The sequence below is a fragment of the Pimephales promelas genome, chromosome 16, assembly GCF_988280905.1.
Source record: "Pimephales promelas chromosome 16, fPimPro1.hap1.1, whole genome shotgun sequence".
Taxonomy (NCBI): domain Eukaryota; kingdom Metazoa; phylum Chordata; class Actinopteri; order Cypriniformes; family Leuciscidae; genus Pimephales; species Pimephales promelas.
This window is the reverse complement of record NC_142784.1, coordinates 6,697,663-6,721,108: the sequence shown is the minus strand read 5'-3', so window position 1 is coordinate 6,721,108 and position 23,446 is coordinate 6,697,663. Positions and strand designations below refer to the sequence as shown.

Here is a 23,446-nt window from a genome sequence, read left to right as displayed (position 1 = left end):
GAAATCCCAGCCCAGTTTCAGATAAATTAAGTTTGTCTAAATTAAAAGAAAAAGTTCATAGAACTCAAAACAATTCAGCTTACTTAAAATGTGTCAGTTTTGTGAACTCAAAAGAAAAATAAAGTTCTAAATACTCATAAAAGTTAATTTGATTGGACTAATTTGTATAATGTAAGTTGGGCCTACTCAAACCAATTAATGATTTTACAATGCTTCAGACAAGATATTATTGATGGAGAGGAAGAAGGTCAGAGAAAGGCAGCAGGACGCACCTTGTTGGAGTCTTGGATCATCTTGACGTTCTCGGCTCCAAACTTGTCAGAATAGAGTTTGAGGAGTCTTTGAGAAATCTCCGACAGTCCTGTGAGCTTCGGCTCCTTGTAGATAAACTCCTTGCTCTCCTCCTCCTCAAAGAAGCCCTGTCGAACACAACATTACACATGACCTAGAGATCGCAAGGCAGGAAGAGATGTATAGCGGCTCTCACTGAAGCCCGATTAGAGATCGGTGTTAAAGTTAAAACGACAGCAGTGTTGGACAAAGCACAATAATGAAGGTTAACGGCACATTTAGATGTCTCTGTCTGAAACACAACTGCATTTACCTGAAAGCACTCACAGTGTACACAGAAATGATTAGAGGATTCATTTCCAGGAGAAGTGTGGAACATGTTTTATCAAACCACGTGTGCCATATGCCACACACATTATTAGCATGTAGGGAGATTATGAGTGTTAAACCGTAAAAGGGCTGAGTGCGGAACAACTTAAATGAACCAAAGATGAGAAAACTTACCACTGCCTGATATATACAACACACAGGAGAGAATAGAGAAGTGTTTAAATACATTGATTTCTGAGATAAGCGCTGGGGGAAATTATTTTGGGTCCTTGAATGGACAGTAAATATTTATTTGCCTTCAAATACTTGGATTAATAAACTTGAATAATTGAGGGTACTCATACTCATTATTTGAGTTCCATTTTCTATGATGTTTCATGCCATTTTGTATTTGCTTTAATTACCCCCCTATGACCATTTTAAAGTGCTCCTATTATGCTACAGTATTTTAAAGTCTCCTAATGTTGTTCTGAAGTCTCCTACAACATGCATCAAATGGAAGAAAAAAAAACACTTTAATTTTCTATAATATACATTGCACATCACAACATTATTGGTCAGATGGCTCAGTCTGTTGTGATTGGTCTGTTCTGCTCTGATTGGTCAGATGGCTCAGTCTGTTGTGATTGGTCTGTTCTGCTCTGATTGGTCAGATGGCTCAGTCTGTTGTGATTGGTCTGCTCTGCTCTGATTGGTCAGATGGCCCAGTCTGTTGTGATTGGTCTATTCTGCTCTGATTGGTCAGATGGTCCAGTCTGTTGTGATTGGTCTGCTCTGCTCTGATTGGCCAGATGGTTCACTCTGTTGTGATTGGTCTGCTCTGCTCTGATTGGCCAGATGGCCCAGTCCGTTGTGATTTGTCTACTCTGCTCTGATTGGTCAGATGGCCCAGTCCGTTGTGATTGGTCTACTCTGTTCTGCTCTGATTGGTCAGATGGCCCAGTCTGTTGTGATTGGTCTGCTCTGCTCTGCTCTGATTGGCCAGATGGCTCAGTCTGTTGTGATTGGTTGGTCTACTCTGCTCTGCTCTGATTGGCCAGATGGCCCAGTCCGTTGTGATTTGTCTACTCTGCTCTGATTGGTCAGATGGCCCAGTCCGTTGTGATTGGTCTACTCTGCTCTGCTCTGATTGGTCAGATGGCCCAGTCTGTTGTGATTGGTCTGCTCTGCTCTGATTGGTCAGATGGCCCAGTCTGTTGTGATTGGTCTGCTCTGCTCTGATTGGCCAGATGGCCCAGTCCGTTGTGATTGGTCTACTCTGCTCTGCTCTGATTGGTCAGATGGCTAAGTCTGTTGTGATTGGTCTGCTCTGCTCTGATTGGCCAGATGGCCCAGTCCGTTGTGATTGGTCTACTCTGCTCTGATTGGTCAGATGGCTCAGTCTGTGTTGTGATTGGTCTACTCTGCTCTGATTGGTCAGATGGCTCAGTCTGTTGTGATTGGTCTACTCTGTTCTGCTCTGATTGGTCAGATGGCCCAGTCCGTTGTGATTGGTCTATTCTGCGCTGATTGATCAGATGGTCCAGTCTGTTGTGATTGGTCTGCTCTGCTCTGATTGGCCAGATGGCCCAGTCCGTTGTAATTGGTCTGCTCTGCTCTGATTGGTCAGATGGCCCAGTCCGTTGTAATTGGTCTGCTCTGCTCTGATTGGTCAGATGGTTCAGTCTGTTGTGATTGGTCTGCTCTGCTCTGATTGGCCAGATGGCCCAGTCCGTTGTGATTGGTCTACTCTGCTCTGCTCTGATTGGTCAGATGGTCCAGTCTGTTGTGATTGGTCTGCTCTGCTCTGATTGATCAGATGGCTCAGTCTGTTGTGATTGGTCTGCTCTGCTCTGATTGGTCTGCTCTGCTCTGATTGGCCAGATGGCCCAGTCCGTTGTGATTGGTCTACTCTGTTCTGCTCTGATTGGTCAGATGGCTCAGTCTGTTGTGATTGGTCTACTCTGATCTGCTCTGATTGGTCAGATGGCTCAGTCTGTTGTGATTGGTCTACTCTGCTCTGATTGGCCAGATGGCCCAGTCTGCTGTGATTGGTCTACCGCTTACAGCGCCTGTCTGAAGTTAAAACGCTCATTACCAGAACTGAACTTCAGCTCCAGAGGCTTCCTAAAGCTCAGTGATTGTACACATAGTACAAGTAACGATGACTCCGATTTAAATCTGAGTGCGAGTCTGATGATGAAACATGGGAAGAACTAGTAATTCAACTCAGACCTTTTTTTCGGCGTTCATGTTAACAGATTAGAGCATTGATACTGATCAAAATTGACCTGATCAACATGAAAAATAACTAATTTCACCATAAAATCATGAAGTGATCTGTTTTGTGATTCACAATCACTATATAAAATTCTGCGCTGTGAAAAAAAAAACCTTGAAAACACCATGTCCCAGATCTAAGCTTTTGGTGTGAAAAAAATCCCACATTAAAAATTATACAAACACTAATTTAAAGCTCGGCTTCAGGATCGGAATTGGGAACCAATGGGTAACAACTGATCATTTCCACTTTTTTTTCTCCAAAATATGATTTCAAGAGTTTTTGAGTGATTGAGTGTCTTACCTGTCCATAGAAAGCCACACGATAGTACCGACCAAACAGACGTTTCTCTGAGTTCACAACCTCTGTCACCTTCAGGTATGAGCGGTGAATGTCATAGTACAGCTCCGATAACCGCTATTGGAGACACACACACAGTTGATAAGCATGCTCCCTCGTGTTTCTTTTATTTTAAAGTCAACCAATAAACAGTCCAAGTACCTTGAAATCTCGTCTCTTCTCAAAGACCGCTATAACAGGTTTGTTGATCTCTGCAATGAGCTCGTATCTCTCAGACTTCCAGAGGTAATCCACACACATCTCTAACTGCTCCACCAGTGTGTCCTACCGAAACAGAGACATTATTCAGTGTGTATGAGAGACATTTGAAACTACGATTCCTCTGAAATGTGCAAAGTGAGAGTGCACCTCTGTGTAAGGAGTGTCCTGATTGCCAGCGTCTTCTTTCATTGCTCCCTCTTCTTTAACATTCGGAGATATATTCATGAAGGCGGCCCAACCCATACTGAACGATGCTGCATTTTAATACACAAACACTGGTTATTAATTCATCCATCTTACATCTACCCATCCACCATCATTAGTCCTTGTATTCCATCGATTCTCAAATCAGTTCATATTCATCTTTCATCCAGTCTTCACTCATCATTCTATCAATCTTCACATCGCAGACAGCAACATAGTGACGGCCCAGATCCGGCCCACATCTGGTACACGTGGAATTCACATCTGGGCCGACAACATATCGCTGTCTGGGATCCAATCATCCATCAATCCATTCATCCATCCACTTTACTCCCTCTGTTAAATCATACATTAACAATTCAAATAACCAGTGCTACCATTAATCATAAACAAACTCTTTCTTTGCATTGTGATAATATCACAATATGTGGCACATTACAAGGATGTTTGTAATCATGATAACGTGATTAGGTGAGCTGGAAACAGTGAGTGCTCGTGGACACGTCATTCACATTCACGTGCACGGTTGTTCACATTATTATTTCTACAGGGGTGACGGGTGCCTTGCACAAGCAAACATTCTGGAAGACCTTTTTAGAAAAAAATTGAAAACACAAACATAAACTTTACAAATATACCCGATTATAAGAACTGAGCAACGAGCCCATTTCAAGAGTTACACTAATGGAAACACGTGTCTGAAAACTATTAAGAGCCGCTGTATTGTATAAGCATGAGACAAATGTGCACTCTGTTTACATACACTTGCTTCCTGTAGTTCCTTTAATAATAATAATAAAACAAGCTGACGTATGCTGCCTTCACTGCTAACATAGATGTTTTGTCAAGTTAAGAGCCCGACTGAATAGTTTACCTGCCTTGCTTTTTGCTTTTACTGTTAAAAATATATAAACATCCTCCGAACAGGATGAACATTCCCAGACAGAAACATAATGTCGGCCCAGATCTGGCCCACATCTGGTACGCGCTGAATCCACATTTCATGTACCGGATCTGGGACGACACCATGTTGCTGTCTGGGTTACATACAATAAAATGCAATATTTACACTGTCAATCTGGCAAATGTAGGCTTATGCCGCAAGGTTTATGTTAGATTTCTCTGAAAATAAGTCTTATCAGCACATTAAATATTTCTTAAAGTGATAGTTCACTTTGAAATTACCTCAAGGGCATCCAAAATGTAGGTGTCTTTTTTTCCACAGCATTTTCAATTTGATATTTTTCAGTCAAACCGTTGTTGTCTATCAGTCATACACTGGAGGCTAAGGGGGTCCACCAAAAAGCATGCACAGAGAAGTCAAAATGAAACATGATTTAATGACTCGTAAATGTAAGTACACATTGATGGCCTAAGACACGAAACGAGCGTTTTTTGTGAGAAAACGAACAGTATTTATATCGTTTTTACCTCTTGTAATCACAGCCATGACAAAATGATCTGACGGCACGGGCGCTTCGGAAGTGATCGCTTGCGCGCCGACGTCACTCTTTGTTTATACAGAGATTTCGGAAGTTTTACCTTTCACTAAACATATTTAGATATATGGGAAACCGCAATGGAAGACGATTTCGGTATATCTAAATATGTTTAGTAAAAGGTAAAACTTCCGAAATCTCTGTGTAAATATTGAGTGACGTCACACGCAAGCGATCACTTCCGGCGTAACATTGAACTGATTCAGTTCGGTTCAGTTGGACATTGAACAACTGATTCAGATCACTTGGACGTCACTGTGATTACACGAGGTAAAAACGATATAAATACTGTTCGTTTTCTCACAAAAAACGCTCGTTTCGTGTCTTAGGCCATCAATGTGTACTTACATTTACGAGTCATTAAATCATGTTTAATTTTGACTTCTCTGTGCATGCTTTTTGGTGGACCCCCTTAGCCTCCAGTGTATGACTGATATAAGCCATGTTTCCATCGACACGTTTTTATCCAAATTAAGTGATATCGAATGAAAAATGCCTTATGGAAACAGTAAAATTCGATGAAATTTCATGAAAATCGACTCAAATGAAATACGTTCGGTCTCATCGAATTTTCTCTTGATCGATATACGGCTAATGCGATAAAAGCTGATGGAAACGTTATTTGCCGAATAAATAATGAATTGCGATTAAGTTTTATGCCCTTTTATGGTTGCAACACGTCAGAAGACGAGTTCATTTCCGGCCAGTCTGTTTGCGCACACATGGCGCATGTCAACAAAGACAGATGTAAGTGGACAAAGCAAAAAGATGCTTCAACCAAAGGGTTTCGTGAACCACGATCTCCCAGAACTGATTGAGCGCTCGTTCCGAAACCACAGTCACCTCCGCTGTCGTCGGGCATACGTGCATCGTCATCATCATAGCAATGTTTATAGCGTCGCTGTTTTCTTAGGTTAGTTTTGCTTGTTTTTACGTGGCTTGGTTGAGTTGTAATGTAGAATGTGGTCTGTTATTTCTAGTTAACAGACTGCGGCGTTGCTATAACACACCGTTGCCATGGACGCAGTTCAGAGACGGAACAGACTATTTTCTTTAGCAGAAGCAATACTCGTTTTTAAATCAATAAACTCGTTTTTAAGTCAATATTTTGTGTCAAATTATTGATTTATTTATTTATTTGGTTGATTTATATGTAATAAGCAGGATATTATAGCGAGGCGGTTGTTATAGTGAATACAACAACCGCCTCGCATACATTATCCCATTCATATGTCGCTATCAGCTGCCACATAAGCATTATTAGCCTTCAACTTCTGAAATATTGATCATTTTTTGGTAGATGGTGCGATCCGTTTTGTCAAAACGTTGTTCGCAAAAGTTTGCTTGAATGTTGTTCGATTTAGTGCGAAAATAAATGGAAACACCTTAAAATGTCTCAAATCAATTCGATATACCAATTTGATCGCAAAACAGCATGTGACGTCATTACGTACAGGTTTTTATTCGCTTTAAAGCCGTTGGATGGAAACACACTTTCACCAGCTTTATCCACATGAGTTTTTTAACCGAATTTCAGATAATTCGATTGAATTATGGAAACGTGGATGGAAACATGGCTATAGACAACAACGGTTTGACTGAAAAATATCAAAATTGAAAATACTGTGGAAACAAAGACACCTACATCTTGGATGCCCTTGAGGTAAGCTGAAACATATCAAAAATTAATTTCAAAGTGAACTATCCCTTTAAGAACATCTGGAAACTTCATATTTAGTCCTTAGCACAGTATTGTATACCACAGAAAACAAGATACAAATTATGAAAAATATTTGTTGTAGTGTGCACAAACTAACTGAGCAGCACGGGTATAAATATCTTAATTAAACCTGTCCAAAACCTAAGCTTTGCATCCTTGCTGCAGTAAGTATTTAGAAATTTTACCAAAACATTTTAAGGAGTTAATATTTGCCTCATTTGCCTTTGGTTCGCTTACTGGGCATTGTTTTCTGTAAAGCTGCTATGAAACAATATGAACTGTGAAAAGTGCTACACAAACAAAACTGCTGCTTGAAGAAGAACAGACGTAGCTCTATACTAAGTAAATGTTTTAGTGTAGACAGTAAGACACATCGGGACCCCTGAAGGGGGGGTCAAGAATACTGCAGGTCAGGGCAGGCGGAGGTGAACTCACATTCTCCATCTTGGGGAGTTAGTAAGGGGCTACAGTTAATTACACAGGCTCCCTCTTTGCTCACACTCGGGATCCGACCCTTCTCAGACTTCCAGTAACCTGTGATTGCAGAGTGGCATCAGGTTTAACACAGGTTTACTTGCAAACTAGCGCTGGGCAGTGTGACAGCACACCGTATGCTAGGGTAGAAGAGTCCGTTCAAGACATTTAGCTATATTCTTAAGAATAATGATAAGGAGTAGTGAAATTTCCATTCACTAAATTATCTAAACAAAATAAAAATGAATTTCCAGCAAAAATAACTATATATATATATATGCTGTTCCCATTATATTCAATTAGTCATATTTGAATAGGATTTTAGTCATACTGCCCAGCCCTATCTTAGACTCAGAACGAAGGCATGCATCTAGTGTAAACTAACTCACACTCATGCCCGCATGCACATGCAAGAGCCAGACAAACCAGCACAGAGAACGCATCTGATGACAAGGCCACAACAGCTCACAGTATGAGGAATAAAGCAAGTGGCAGGAAGCAGATAGGAGCATTTTTCATTCATTATGAAGTACAGCACTGAAAAAAAACAACAACAACTGAGCAGCAATGATCAAGAAGCATGTCAAAAGAAAGCTCAATAGGGAGGTTATTCATGCTGTTCACAAAAAAAAAAAAAAGACATAAGCATGCATCACGTAAGTACTGTGAGGTGCTCACCTCTCCTCCTCAGAGACTCTGCTATGAGTGCCGAGATGTGGATGTAGCACATGGCCGCCTGGAGAAGGAACACAGTGTTTAAAATGTCACATAAACGTCCGAATGCTAAAGTTCATGTAAACTTGGTTATCCTCTGATTTTGACCTCAGACAGGTCTCCGTTTCTGACGTGGATCTTGGCCATGCTCTCCAGCCAGGTGCGCCTGAGCTCAGGTGTGCTGGCGTAGGAGTTGGCCAGACTGTACTGCAGGTCCACCAACATCTCCGGGTCCTTCTCATGCTCTTTCATTTGGGAGGTTGCCATTAGGACCGTGCGTATCCTCTTGGTCAGGTCCTTCACCTCAGCCGGGAATGTTGTGTTCTGGAAGAAGGCAACATAACTTTTGTTTAATATTACAATAGGTCGTGTATTTGGGCCGTTTTTGTTTTATACCATTGCTCTAAATCCTGTTTGAATACATTTACTCATCCTTCCCTCAGGTCATTTTGACCCGAAACTCATTTTTTGAAATTGTTTAAAAATTGAGTGTTCATCAAAAGGGCAAGACCCTAGGACTTTTGTCACACTTGAACCATGAATACACACAGCAAATTTTTTAATGGATTTTCTTTTTGGAGTTTTGTGGTTGAAATGTAAAAAAGTAACAAATCCTTCCTTTGCGGGTCAATTCGACCCCCCGAGGAATGAGAGGAATGCTTCAGTACGCATAGAAACATGTAAAAATGCTCAAAATTCAAACTAAAAATTCTAAAACTTTACCAAGATATTATTTTATAAATGTCTACATGTGTATCTGAATGCATCCTGAAGAAAACCTGACTTTAGGACCCAGAGGAACAGCTCATTTTGCTCCATATAGACAGAGCTATAAGGCCATCTAGTGGCTGGAGTCATGAAATATCATGTTATATAATTTTATTTCCACAAGAGGTCGGCAAAGACACGCAATGTAAGATATTTTTAGCTGAATTAAAAGTTATGCATGAAATTGTATTTTGAAGGAATGTGTGCTTAATGACTATTTATTTCTTATTTATCGAACAAATCTAGTCATTTTAGGATAAATAAAATAAAAAATGACAAAACAAATTCATTAAAAAAATGTAAAACAAAATGATAAAATTGAAATAAAATAAGCGTTCTAGACACACAAAAAAGTATAATTTTAGGGCTTTTTGGGTCATTTTGACCGACGAGGGAAAGATGAGGGTTAAATATGGCTCCTCAAGGTCATTTTCTTCAGTGAGTGACATCAAACTTCATTGGGGGGCTAGTCTTGAGGTGCCATATTTGAACACAAATGCAGAAGACTAAAAGGGAACATTAATATACAGAAATTGGGGAAGCTACTCTGAAACTGTAGTTTGAACAGCTACACTACAAGTTACTATCAAAAAGTAGCTGGCTACCATTAAAACTACTTTAATATAGTTTACGAGGACATTGTATATTACAAATAAATGAATAATTGTTAATAAAGAATGTTTTACGTAAAATAGTTGGGGTTAAAACCACAATATAACAAAATACAACTGTAATTTCAAAGGTTAGCCTGTTGTTTTATTGTGTAAAATATCCAAATACAGCCGACACACAATACTCTGTAACGCTTTATTTTGATGGTCCCTTCTGAATAGTCTGCTGACTATAAGTAACTTTGCAACTACATGTCAACTAACTCTGTTAGCGGACTAATACAGTTTTACTGTATAACAGACTAAGGCAGATTTATCTGTGTAATTAATGAGAAACACAGATTCATCATCATAATTAAAACAGAAATAGACATTTAATATATTTTCTGCTGAATTCATTTGTAGCTCATAACAAAACTAAACTTGAGTCTTCTTCCTCATGCTGATTGGTACATGCATGCAATGGTATTGTCACATTTTTCATATTGTAGTACCACCAAGTCTCAGACAAGTGCATCAATGCAACCACTTAAGAGTCTGTATAAACAAGCATTGAAAGTCATGGATAAAAAAACCTAATTACTGTAATATAGTTGAAAAACATAACCTGTTGACTTTTGAAAATTTCCTGTTTATGTCTAATGTTGGGTTAGTATACAAGATCATTCATGGCTTAGCACTACAATCTCTCAAACAATATGTAACAATAAGCAGACCAGGCTCAAGGTTAAGAGCTGTTGTGTTTAGTTAAAGCAAAACTGCTTTTCAGTAAAGGCAGCTGGCATGTGGGATTCTTTACCAGTGACAATGCAGTACGTTAAACATTTTTAAAGGTACTGTAAAAATATGATTAAAGGACAATCAGGTTTGAGCTATGAGACATTGAATGTGGTCAGTATGTTTTTTACTGTGTGTATGGTAAAATTCTTGTAAAACGGTTTGTTTATTTTTGTATATGTTGGTTATTATGGTTTTATTGTAATATTTTGCACTCATAGTTTGATTCTGTGGTTTGAACAGTTCTGTTTGGCGGCGCAGACATGACACTGCAGCTTTAAAGTGTTGTTTTTGCGAAACTCTCACTTTAAGTGGCGTGTCTCCATTGGCGAAGTTGTTGATGATGGCCAGAGACTGCTGGAAGCGTGAACCCCCGATTCCTACATCCGCGATCAGCTGACTCACAGCTTTAATCACCTGGAGGAGAAGAAAACACACACATCGGTCTCTCAAACTCCCGTAATCCCCAAACCAGCCAGAGAGCCACCTCTATTGCATATCTACACTAATGCACTGACCACTTATATCTACAGTAATGCACTGAACACATATCTACACTAATGCACACACATGCAAAAATAACGATAGTCCACTTTACACATTCTAAGTTCATGTCAACTTGCTCTCATTAGAGTATTAGTAGACTCTCTGCTTAATATCTGCTATCACTTTATTTCGATGTTTCTCAACAGACATACTGACTAAAATAAAGCAATTAATTTATTCATGCCGCAATGCACTCTGGGAGTACACTTCCTCGGTTCACAGATACTGGAAAGTAAATTATTTTAAGTTGCTGGAACTCTCTTGTAAGTGTACACTACTAGGCATGCACTTGTTAGTACTACATATTATTCCTATTTCACTTTACTCAGTTTTTTGAGTGCAATCGGTTTGCATGCTTTTTTCAAGTAAGGTGTACTAATTGGATTTTACAGTGTATGACACCTTGACATAAACCAATACATCATAACCTGTCAGTGTCTTTGTCATGACAACTTGACATTACTAAGAAAACGCAACCTGTCATAAACATGACATAACAGATTAATTATCAAACTTAAGAAACCACTTAGCATAACATTACATTAACATTGACATTGGCTCTCATGAGGCCATTATAACATTTTAATAACAAATACAATTTGTACCACTGTAGTTGAGGACACAGTTATGTTAACCCATGAAGGAAAAAGTGGTTTCTTACGTTTGATAACTAATCTGCCATGTCATGTTTATGACATATTTATGACAGGTTGTGTTGTCTTAGTAATGTCAAGTTGTCATAACAAAGACATCTAAGTCAGTGTCATATTTGCATTACAAATTTAATAATTGAGCGAATGACACTTAACGACAGTTATCACAAACATGCAGGAAACCTCCTTCATATTCATAACATATGTCATGTCAGTCTTATGCACACCCCTTAAAAGTGGACAATGAAGATAAAGTGGACTGGAGATTACCTGCAGGTGTGAGCGCACGATGCACTTGCCCTTGGTGAATTCGAAGTTCTTCCTCATGAGGAAGTAGAGCAGCGCGGCGGCTTCGGTCTGTGTGGAGCTGGAGCGGTGACTGCAACACTTCAGGATCTCGTAACACAGGCTGCCACACAGATCCGCTTTCCCCTGGAAGAACGTGGACGGGAACTGAAGAGCGAGAGCACGTGAACAAGAGGCCGAGATCAGCACAGGGATCCGCTAGTTCAGGTGTGTTTGAGTAATGTTTCTATAGCACGTTTAGATAGGAAGATACGTGTCCAGTAGCAGGATTGAGCACCACGGGTTCAAACTAAAATGTTTGTGATGATCAGTACACAGTGGTCATGAAGCTGTAATTAGCATTATTTTTATTTAACGCATACGAGACCCGTGCTGGCAAAAGGAGTGGAAATGCACACAGGATAATTTCGAGCTACAAGCAAAACAAATGAAATTTGCCATTTTGAGGTTTTCACAAAAATAAGTTTGTCTAATGGTCCCAATGCTCCGAATAACAATTAAACATCTGAAAGTATCTTTATTTGTGTGTTTTCTGTTTGTCCATGAAAAACAATCTGACTCATAGATGAAGCGTGTTCACAAAGACAACGGGCAAACCCGATATACACATAATTGGTGAGTATTCATGAAAACATTATTTGTTATGTCAATGTGAATGTTTGGTTGACTGTTGGGGAAAAACATCTGATGTGTAACATTATATTAGATCCGTGCTTTACAGTAGGTCTTGTGTGGGTTTCATTAATGTTAATCAAACAATTGTGCTATCATGGAAAACAAGTTTATATAGGTATTTAGGAATTTTTTTTTTTTTTAACCTTTATTTATCCAGATAAAATGTTTGAGAACCACTTCTCATTTACAAACATGACCTGGAAATATTTGGGTTTGACTTGGTGTATGCCAAATTTGATGGTATTACCAGGAATTTTAAGTTATGGTTGTTAGGTGATCTTGTTTTGAAATCTTCAGAAAACTTTAAAGGGTTAGTTCACCCAAAAATGAAAATTAAGTCATTAATTACTCACCCCCATGCTGTACCAACCCCGTAAGACCTTCGTTCGTCTTCGGAACACAAATGAAGATATTTTTGATTAAATTTGAGAGCTGTATAACTACCACATTGGCTCTTAAAGGACTGCCTCTTGACGGCCCAGAAAGTTAATGAAGAAAATGTTTAAATATCCCAAGTGACTACCGTGGCTCAACTATATGTTTATCAAGCGACGCGAATACTTTTTGTGCGAAAAAACAAACAAAAATAGCGAGTTTATTCGACTATTTCTTTTCTTCCTTGTAGGCCAGAACGAGACTTCCTTAGATTTCCACGACGCATGCGCGAGAATTGCGATCTGAAGTGGTGTAAGCTGATGTGAGCAGATCGCAATTCTCGCGCATGCGTCGTGGAAATCTAAGGAAGTCTCGTTCTGGCCTACAAGGAAGAAAAGAAATAGTCGAATAAACTCGTTATTTTTGTTTGTTTTTTCGCACAAAAAGTATTCGCGTCGCTTGATAAACATATAGTTGAGCCACGGTAGTCACTTGGGATATTTAAACATTTTCTTCATTGACTTTCTGGGCCGTCAAGAGGCAGTCCTTTAGGAGCCAATGTGGTAGTTATACAGCTCTCAAATTTAATCAAAAATATCTTCATTTGTGTTCCGAAGACGAACGAAGGTCTTACGGGATTGGTACAGCATGGGGGTGAGTAATTAATGACTTAATTTTCATTTTTGGGTGAACTAACCCTTTAACTTGATTTCTCTCAAAATTTACTTTGATTCCAACAAATCATGCATCATGTAGAAGTTTTTTTTTTAATAGAGAATGGCAATTTTTGAAAATGTTCTCATTGCGACTCATTTTGCCAGCATCGGTCACATATAATTTGTTCTTATGACAACACTACACATTTCAGATGTCTCTCTTTCTCTCTCTCCAGAACCAGGATTGGCTCTCATATGCCAGATGCCAGTCTCTGTCGCTCTGTAAAATCATTTTGTTTATACCATTTCTGATGTGGCGGCTGAATGCAAGGAACATTTTGTATATGCATCTCCGCAAAAAAGCTTCTAGGGAAAAACACTTTAAGCATCCTAGATAAACTTCCAAAGGCAAAGATGTTAGAAGTTGCATGATTCATGACTCATAATCATTAGTAGGTTTTGGTCCACTAAAAAGGAGTTTACACGCACCGGATGGCCAGAGGTGAACTCAATAATTATAAAATCAGGCAGAAAATGGGCAAATTCGGTTTATGCACTGTGAAAACAGGGCGTCACATGAAAAAAATTCAACATATAATACATAAAAAGTGTAAATCGACTTTACTTCAAAACTACAATCCTGCAGATTTTGTGTTGTTATAATTCAGTTATAATACAAGAGGTCACCGAGCGCTCTATTCATTTTCGACTGGCCACAAGTCTTCATGTGATATGAATTTGCAGATTGGAGTTCTCTAAAACTTAAACTTTGGATTGAGGCGAAATTCACATGAGCTTGTATAAATGTAAATATAATAATGATTTTTGCTGTGATAAATTACATTTAAATTTAGAAATCACATTCTGTCGTTGCTCCCTTCAATTGTGTCCTAAACGGCTATTATATGGGCTACAGTTGCTTAACTTCAAGTGCTCTTCCCTTCAGAGTGAGCATGGCTTTACGAGTGTAATGCACACAATAATTCCTTGTATCTGCTAAATAATACCAGATTTGAAGATATATATAGAAAAAGTGTTGAACCTTCTGAATGAAGAGGCGCAGGGCGGTGAACACGTGTCTGAGGGTGCTGGTGGACTGGTTGATCTGGAAGAACAGCAGGTATGTGTCAAACACTTTTTTCATCAAGGAGTTTTGCCCTTCATCGTGCTGCAGCTGTTTCTGTAGAAGAAGAGGAGCAGGCGCACGTCATGTTGAGACATTTACTAGCATCTTTCATTTAAATCAAAATTAACATTGATGTTGGCACATGCAGCTTGACACAATCTTGAGTCATTATTTCATAAAAACGGTAAGCATTGAAGTCATTTTGTTTGGAAATATTATTGTTAGGAAAGTATTTGAAGTGCTTTTGTCCACCCAATCAGAGTCAGCACAGGAAAGCAGTTTGTGGTCGAGTGTAATATAAGAAAAAGATACAATGGAGAAAACATCTTTAGACAGTCAGCATTTTTTTTTTGTTCCGCTCACACAGAAAAAAACTGGTAACACTTTATAATAACTACACGCTAATAATCATTAGTTAAGCATGAGTAAACCATTAATTCATCATTCATAAAGCATTAATAGACATTAATAAATACAGCTATAAATGCTTTCTTCTTGATTTAAAAGCATATCTATAATTTGTTTAATAATTGTATTTTCATCCTTTATTAATGATCAATTTATCATTTCTAAATGAAGAATTGCATTTTTTATTAACCAGTTATTTAAGAGTTGTCCGTGGTTCATACGATTACTTAGAGCGAGTAAGTAAATGATTAATAAACTATTTAAATGTACATTCATACATCTTATTATTCAGACATATAGTGATGGTTACTTAATGTGTTAATAAATGCTTTATTAACGTGTATTAATGCTGTAATTAAGGATTAATTTGGGTAGTTATAAAGCATTTAGTAGTGGTCAGTTAACTATTTTTGTGACCTAATATAAATATTTCTATGTTCTGTATCACTGTGTTGTGTTTGTTACATTTTACTGTTTAGAAGATTGACGAGTCTTTAAATCGCCTTTATAAATGCTTTACAAAGCATGAATAGTCCTCACTTTAGATTAGCTCACAAAAATAGTTAACCGACCACTAATAAATGCTTTATAACTACCTGTATTTACTACATTTACTTACACTTTCCAAGTGGTCTTATAAATGACTGACAACTCTTAAACAGCTGGTTTGCAAATAATGTTATACTTCATTTAGAAATTATTAATTGATCATTAACAAAGTATGAAAATACAATCATTAAACGCATGCTTATAAATCAAGAAAAAAGCATGTATAGCTATATTTATAAACTGCATATTAATGTCTATTAATGTTTTATAAATGATGTATTAACTGTTTACTCATGCTTAACTAATGATTAATAGCGTGCAGTTATTATAAAGTGTTAACAAAAAACTATTTGATATTCATTATTTAAAAAAAAAAAATCTTGAACAATATGTTGGAAACATTTAGTACCTTCAATTTTAAGTATTTCTTATTTAAATGTTGCCTGGCACTTGGTCTTAAAATCAAATTGTAGAAAATGTACATTTTATTTAAAATGTAATACAATTTCTTCTTCTACTTCTTTATTATCTTAGACATCTTCACTTGTCATTGATCCATTTGAAAATAATTGAATATTTTTTCATATAATTTCTTTCTGTGTTCCTCTTTGTGCACTCATATTGAAATTAGTATTCTTTATTTTTTTTAGATTTTTTAGTTTTTTAGTATTTTTGTTTTCTGAAAGAAAAATCAAAGCCAAGCGAGGTTTTGGCTTGTTTTCTATCTGAATACCATTATTTTTCTTACCCCATTATCACATAATCTTGCTTGTTTTAAGCAAAAACTCACTTAATTGTTGAATATTGTTGAAAATAAAGTTTTCATTTTCTTTAGTAAACAAGATATAGACCATTTCACAAGATGTAAACAACACTGGTCCAGAAGCACTTCCTGTTTCAGTTTGTAACTGTTTTCTTTATTTTACATGTAAAGAAAACACCTTAAAGATGTTTGTTTAACTTTTTGATTCAGTTTAAAATGTTCTGTAGGTTGTATTTTATCCCAGCTTTTATGTAGTGGTAAAAAACTGAAACAGGAAGTGCTTCTGGACCAGTGTTGTTTACATCTTGTGAAATGGTCTATAATATCATGTCCTTTTACTAATCCAATAAATCCTTTTTGATTTAAGAATTTTTAGACAATTGGACTGGCAACAAGACAAAAATACTAAGTAAGACATTTTAAGAGTGTATTTTGGGATATATATCCATGTCATTAAAGGTTATGCCTGTACCTTGTGATGGCAAACGAACAGGTCCAGGACGTCAAGCACAGTCAGGGCTACTTCAGTAGAAAGGTTAGCCTCAATGTCTGTAGGGTTGACGTTTTCTCCGTCAGGAGCATTTCCATCTAAACACACATTACAGTTGCTTTAATTTCACATGAAATCTGAAAACGTCACTTTAAAAACATCTCCAGATCATATGCATTGCCATACACTCTGAGCCACAGTATTATGTTCAATAAATATTCATAGCTCAATAAATGATCAATTCCATGATTCAAAGTAGACCATATTTATCTGAAACACACAGCCGAAGTCTCCAGTGGCAGTTGTACTGAGTGTGTGTACCTGTCTCCATCATATGCAGCAGTTTGGGGTTTGCGAGGGCGTTCTTCCCCCTGATGATGGGCATGGTCTGGGAGCGTGCGTGTCTGTGCCCATCCGGAGCGGACACAATCCTGCAGGGAACAACAGCATTCGGCGGTAAACACGGGAGGGACAGCAATAACACAATCTAGAATTGTCATGATAATAGCAGAAAAAATAAATAAATTCCCCATTTGCTCCCTCTATTTCTACACTTTCTTCTGTGTTTCTTTCAGTTTTTACAGACTGTCAAGAACATCTGGAAACTTGTGCTCTTAGTAAACTGTACTGTGCAGTTGTAAAACATTTTAGCTATAAAAATTAAACACTAAATAGCCATTCCACTCTCTTTGCAACAACACAGTGATATCCCGTATATCAGGAGGTGAATGAGAGGACACAGACACACATGATTCCCACACTGAACACATCTGTGAAAAGACATGATGAACTGTGATATTTCTACAGGACAGAACCGCTTTATATGAAGTGTCTTTAAGTACTATGTACTAACATTTAAAGGAATCATTATTCACTTATTTTCTCTATATAAAGCTGTATATATATACAGTGGGGCCAAAAAGTATTTAGTCAGCCAGTGATTGTGCAAGTTCTCCTACTTAGAATGATGAGAGAGGTCTGTAATTTTCATCATAGGTACACTTTAACCATGAGAGACAAAATGAGAAAAAAAGATACAGGAAATCACATTGTAGGATTTTTAAAGAATTTATTTGTAAATTATGGTGAAAAATAAGTGTTTGGTCAACCTTTGTTGGCAACCTTTGTTGGTCAAACGTTTCCTGTAAGTCTTCACCAGGTTTGCACACACTGTAGGTGGTATTTTGGCCCATTCCTCCATGCAGATCTCTTCTAGAGCAGTGATGTTTCGGAGCTGTCGCTGGGCAACCGAGGTCTGGAGACTGGCTAGGCCACACTGGCTAGGATCATTGTCATGCTGGAAGATCCAGCCACGTTTCATCTTCAAGGCTCTCACTGATATGGAAGGAGGTTTTGGCTTAAAATCTCACGATACATGGCCCTGTTCATTCTTCCCTCAACACGGATCAGTTTTCCAGTCCCCTTTACAGAAAAACAGCCCCAAAGCATGATGTTTCCTCCCCCATGCTTCACAGTAGGTATGGTGTTCTTGGGACGCAACTCTGCATTCTTCTTCCTCCAAACATGACGAGTTTTTACCAAAAAGTTCTATTTTGGTTTCATCTGACCACATGATATTCTCCCAATCCTCTTCTGGATCATCCATATGCTCTCTGGTAGACTTCAGATGGGCCTGGACATGTACTGGCTTAAGCAGGGAGACACGCCTGGCACTGCAGGATTAGAGTCCCTCTCGGTGTAGTGTGTTACTTACGGTAGCCTGTGTTACTTTGGTCCAGCTCTCTGCGGGTCATTCATCAGGTCCCTCCGTGTAGTTCTGGGATTTTTGCTCACCGTTCTCATGATCATTTTGACCCCACGGGCAGATCGTGGGAGATTATCAGTGGTCTTGTATGTCTTCCATTTTCTTACAATTGCTCCCACAGTTGATTTTTTCACACCAAGCTGCGTTCGTATTGTAGATTCACTCTTCCCAGCCTGGTGCAGGTCTACAGTTTTCTTCCTGGTGTCCTTCAACAGCTCTTTGGTCTTGGCCATGGTTGAGTTTGGAGTTGTTTGAGGCTGTAGACTGGTGTCTTTTATACAGATAACGGTTCAAACAGGTGCCAATAATACAGGGACAGAAGAGCTTCTTAAAGAAGTAGTTACAGGTCTGTGAGAGCCAGAAATCTTGCTGGTTTGTGGGTGACCAAATACTTCCACCATAATTTACAAATAAATTCTTTAAAAATCCTACAATGTGATTTCCAGGATTTTTTTTCTCTTATTTTGTCTCTCATGGTTAAAGTGTACCTATGATGAAAATTACAGACCTCTCTCATTATTCCAAGTAGGAGAACTTGCACAATCACTGGCTGACTAAATACTTTTTGGCCCCACTGTGTATATATATATATATATATATATATATATGAAGAGTTCAGATACAAAAGTGCCATTTGAAATTTTCTTCTAAAATTATCATTTTATCAAGCTTGTATATTTAAGTTCAGTAATTTCACTTAAATGGCAATGAAGATTACCTATAAATTGTCATTTAAGTGAAATTACTGAACTTAAATACACAAGCTTGATAAAAATAGTCATTCTAGAACAAAATTTCAAATGGCACTTAGAGGCTTTTGCATCTGAACTCTTCATATATATATATATATATATATATATATATATATAGCAAATCTCCACTGCCTGATTTGTTAATTTAGTCAGATAATGCAACTATATTATAATTGCCCAGCTCTTTATATAAAGTTGTATATATGTGTGTCTGAACTGCATGATTGCTTATCGTCATATTATCTCTGCTAACTGTGAATATAAGGCATAAAGATATTAAGATATTATAAACACTAACTTCATGATTTTCTGTACAGCTGCTTTGAAACAATGTGTATTGTGAAAGGAGTTTGATTTGACTTGACTTACATGTTTAGTGACCTCTACCCTATAACCAACCCTTAAACCTAACCAAATCACGAAACCGGTCCCTAACCTTACCCGTATCCCACCTCAGAAGCAGCAACGGTCTTCTGCAATTCATTTTTTGACACGTTACATAGTTAAAGACACCTAATATAAAGTGGGACCCACATGGACAAATGCTTTGTGAATGTGTGGCTACTGTATGTGTTAGGATGTTATAACCAGGATTAAAACCCTTTAGCTAAGAAATGCAGTTATTAGTTCTATGCATTGCACACATCATGTTAAGGAAATTTTGGGGAGCTCAGTGTAGACCGTTAGGTGTTTACCATTGGGGTAGGAGCCCTGAAGACTGGTAGGACGCGTTAGACCCCTTCAGGGTGCCATTGTTCTGTGTGGCCTGAGCCAGCTTAACCGCGGCCGCTAGCTTCCTGCGCACACAACCAGCCAATCAGAGCAGGGTTAATGCCAACCTTCATCCCAAAACCACCCTGCTCACGCCATTATAGACAGAAAATCAAAGCCAAGCGTCCAGGGGAGTGTTTAAGAGCAGGAAAAGTCAAGCTTGTATTGTGAAATTAATGGCAAAAAGGTTTTTGATAGCAGTCTAGAGATTTCTGAATGACTATCTGTGTCTTACAGTGAGAATGTGTATTTATGTGTGGAAGCCAGACAGAGGAAAACATGGAAACAGAGTGTGATGAGGAAGACATGTAAGATTAAATATGATATAACAATGGAAATAGCAAGCAGGCCAACTCACCACAGACACAGATAAAATAGTGGGAATCAATTGCATTCATGAGAACAAGTTCAGACACTATAGGTTACTACTCATACATATACTACAGCAGGTATGATATAGTGATAAGCAATATTTTTTATGGTTTATTGAGTGCACATTTCAGACACCTGAGCAAAAATATTCCTCATATCAGAGCGGTGCAGCATTCACACAAAATGTGATCACACTTTAGCACACACTTTAAAAATCATGATCACACTTTAGCACACTTATGGTTCAATTCTCACTATTAACTGAGAATTAATTTTTACTTTCACCTCAATAAACTCTGAATTACTGCTTATTAAAAGTTAGTAAGGTCATTTTAAAATTCAGGTGTTGGATAGGATTAAGGATGTAGAACATAGCTGTCAACATTTGGTTTTCAAAATCTGGAGATTTGTGCGGGAACTGTTCAGTGCGACCCATGTTGCATTATATTGCAACCTTGCATTAACCCTCTGATGGTCTTCCTTTATGAGTCACGTCCTGAGCCTTCCCGGTCAGAAGTGACCGGAGGCCTAAAAATCAAACTTCTTCCATCCCAGTAAAACCAATGCAATTTATTTTTGTTCTATAATATTTATTCTTTTAATTTATTCTTTATTCTTTTAAAATATTTTTTGAAGAAAATTAGCACCATCTGGTTACAGTATAGAGAAAAAGCGTAGAATCATGGTGTAACCACTAGAAGACATGTCATGTACAGCTCTCTATGGAGAGGCATCTGAATTCCCCAGCTGTTTATGAACACTTTTTTTTTTTGGTGGATGTGAATATATAATTGAAACAATCTCAAAAACTATTTCTTATTAAAAAATTGTAGAAAATAAAATAAAATAATTGTGAATTTTTGGCGGTCATTTTAGACCAAAGACCAAAATCGTGACTAATTTTTTTACAACCACTTAGCATGCTCGGATCATGAACTCAATTTTTTTTGTGTTCACATACCTAATGCCAGAAATGTCACCAAGTTTCGTAATATTACGATGAAGCTGTGATTTTTAAAAATTCAAAACAGATTTTTTGTAGTCTGAATTTACTGGTGTTTATGTGTATAAAAGTGTGTTTGTGTGTGTGTGAGTGGGTGTAATTTTTTTGCACTCTTGATATTGTAGAGTGTCACCCCTTTACTGCGGTATATTTCTTTTAAGAATCGTGGCCGATTTGTAGATTGTACAAACAAAAATTCGGAGAATTTTTGTTTTTTTTTTGGTAAATTTCCCATTCATTTCCTATGGGTCGGTCATTTCTGACCGAAGACCACGAGTGTGACTATTTTTTTTACGACCACTTAGCATGCTCGGATCATGACCTCAATTTTGTTTTTGTATTCACATACCAAATGCCAAAAAAGTCACCAAGTATCACAACCTTCCGATGAAGCTGTGATTTTGTGTTTTTTAATAATTCAAACCAGGAAATTATTTGGTGAGAAGTGACCGAGGACCATCAGAGGGTTAATAATGCATTGTTGTTGTGTGTTTGCTCGCTTTCGGGTTGAGCTTTCCGTGACTGCGCAACTGGGATACAGGTTGCCAGGTTGAGATGACAAACGGGTTGAAATTGTATATGGATTGTGTGAATATAATACATTTAATACAAGATCTGGCAACTGGTCAACATTAGACAAACATATTGGTCTGATTATTCATAAAGGAGTTTGGGCCATGCAAATTACAAACCGGTCCGGGAGATAGGGATAAAAAACGCAAGAAACCTGGGAAAAACGTGAGTGTGGACAGGTATGATGTAGAATACAGTCATGCAGAATAATGCATTAATATGTGCTGTATAAGTACTAAGCCAATATCCTAGTAATATGCATGCTAATGAGCAACTAGCCAAAAGTGAGGATTGGATCCTAAACTAAAGTGTTACCAACATATCCTATCATTCATCATAACCAAAATCAAAATCATAAAGTCACACAGCCTATTTTATGAAGGTAGAGTTATAAACAGTTTGTGCAAATGCTGTACAAAACAAGCAGCTGATCAAGAGTGCAGTAAAACCTGAAAAAAAAAAAACTTTCATGATTTTGAAAAGTTCAAAAAAAAAAATATGTAAGAAAATGAATCAGAAATATTAAGAGACTGCATTCTAATTGCAATGATTAGTTTTTGACTGATCATGTTATGCTAGGATCAGGTTACAAAAGTGATATTCGTTATTTTTTCCAATTTTTCCAATGCAGTCATGCATTAAAATATGTTAAAATAAGTTAAAATATAAAACTTATAGAAGCAAACAACTTGGAAGCATAATAGAGAGTGACTTCTTTTGTTACTGAATATTATTTGAAAGAACAAAGGATCACAGTCCTCTCATATGTGCACATATATACACAACCATTGACAAAAAGAAGAGAGAAGAAAAGATGACTCCTACATTCCTGTAGATTCACCGCAGCACACGTAAAACACTTCTGATCGAGGAGAGATCTTACCTGGCAATGTGGCGCTTTCCAAGGAACCGGAAGTGTTGTAGACATAATCTGTTTAAAAGAGAAATACGTAAAACAGTGGAAACGTACAGTGACTTCTCTTCCATTTCTCTCTTGAAGTTCATCCATTTATTGGTCTTTATGAAAAGAGTCACTTACTCCAGGATATTGAAGAAATCACTGATCTCCTGGTGAATCGCTCGATGCCAGTATGAAACCATCACCTCTGCAACACAGAGAGCAAATCATCCTCAGAACATTATAAAATATGTCACAGGCATACTATACAGATGCTACTGAATGAGATTTGAATATGTGCAATAGACATCATCTTTCAAGGTTTGGTGTTTTAGGAGTCTCACCCTCTGAAATGGTCTTCATGATGTGCAGGAAACATATGAGCAAACTTCTGGTCTCTGCTTGATCCAGTTTGTCAAAGCGTGAACCAAATCCAATTAGAGACTGAGGCCTGGCAACCTGAAAACAGTAATCACAAACAATCACTCTATTGTTACAATAGACAAAGTCAAAGTTCACATGTACACTAGATGGGAAAGCTGATCTGCTTGCAATC

The 23,446-nt window shown here is 37.8% G+C and overlaps 1 protein-coding gene across 5 annotated transcripts in view; it reads right to left on the bottom strand.

Moving 5' to 3' along the window:
* dock10 (dedicator of cytokinesis 10) overlaps positions 1-23,446 on the bottom strand; it is a 188,844-nt gene that overhangs the window by 9,322 nt on the left and 156,076 nt on the right. For 3 of the 5 annotated variants that reach the window (XM_089120921.1, XM_089120920.1, XM_089120922.1), the window contains exons 36-51: positions 23,235-23,349; positions 23,032-23,098; positions 22,876-22,923; positions 19,969-20,070; positions 17,078-17,187; positions 16,739-16,854; positions 14,463-14,600; positions 11,679-11,861; positions 10,516-10,626; positions 8,162-8,377; positions 8,018-8,075; positions 7,301-7,399; positions 3,590-3,696; positions 3,383-3,505; positions 3,185-3,298; positions 273-419 (exon numbers count right to left, since the gene is read on the bottom strand). In XM_089120921.1, the coding sequence (XP_088977047.1) occupies positions 273-419; positions 3,185-3,298; positions 3,383-3,505; positions 3,590-3,696; positions 7,301-7,399; positions 8,018-8,075; positions 8,162-8,377; positions 10,516-10,626; positions 11,679-11,861; positions 14,463-14,600; positions 16,739-16,854; positions 17,078-17,187; positions 19,969-20,070; positions 22,876-22,923; positions 23,032-23,098; positions 23,235-23,349 (1,854 nt within the window). The remainder of the gene's footprint in view (positions 1-272; positions 420-3,184; positions 3,299-3,382; positions 3,506-3,589; positions 3,697-7,300; positions 7,400-8,017; positions 8,076-8,161; positions 8,378-10,515; positions 10,627-11,678; positions 11,862-14,462; positions 14,601-16,738; positions 16,855-17,077; positions 17,188-19,968; positions 20,071-22,875; positions 22,924-23,031; positions 23,099-23,234; positions 23,350-23,446) is intronic. The other 2 variants (XM_089120923.1, XM_089120924.1) reach the window with 2 other exon arrangements.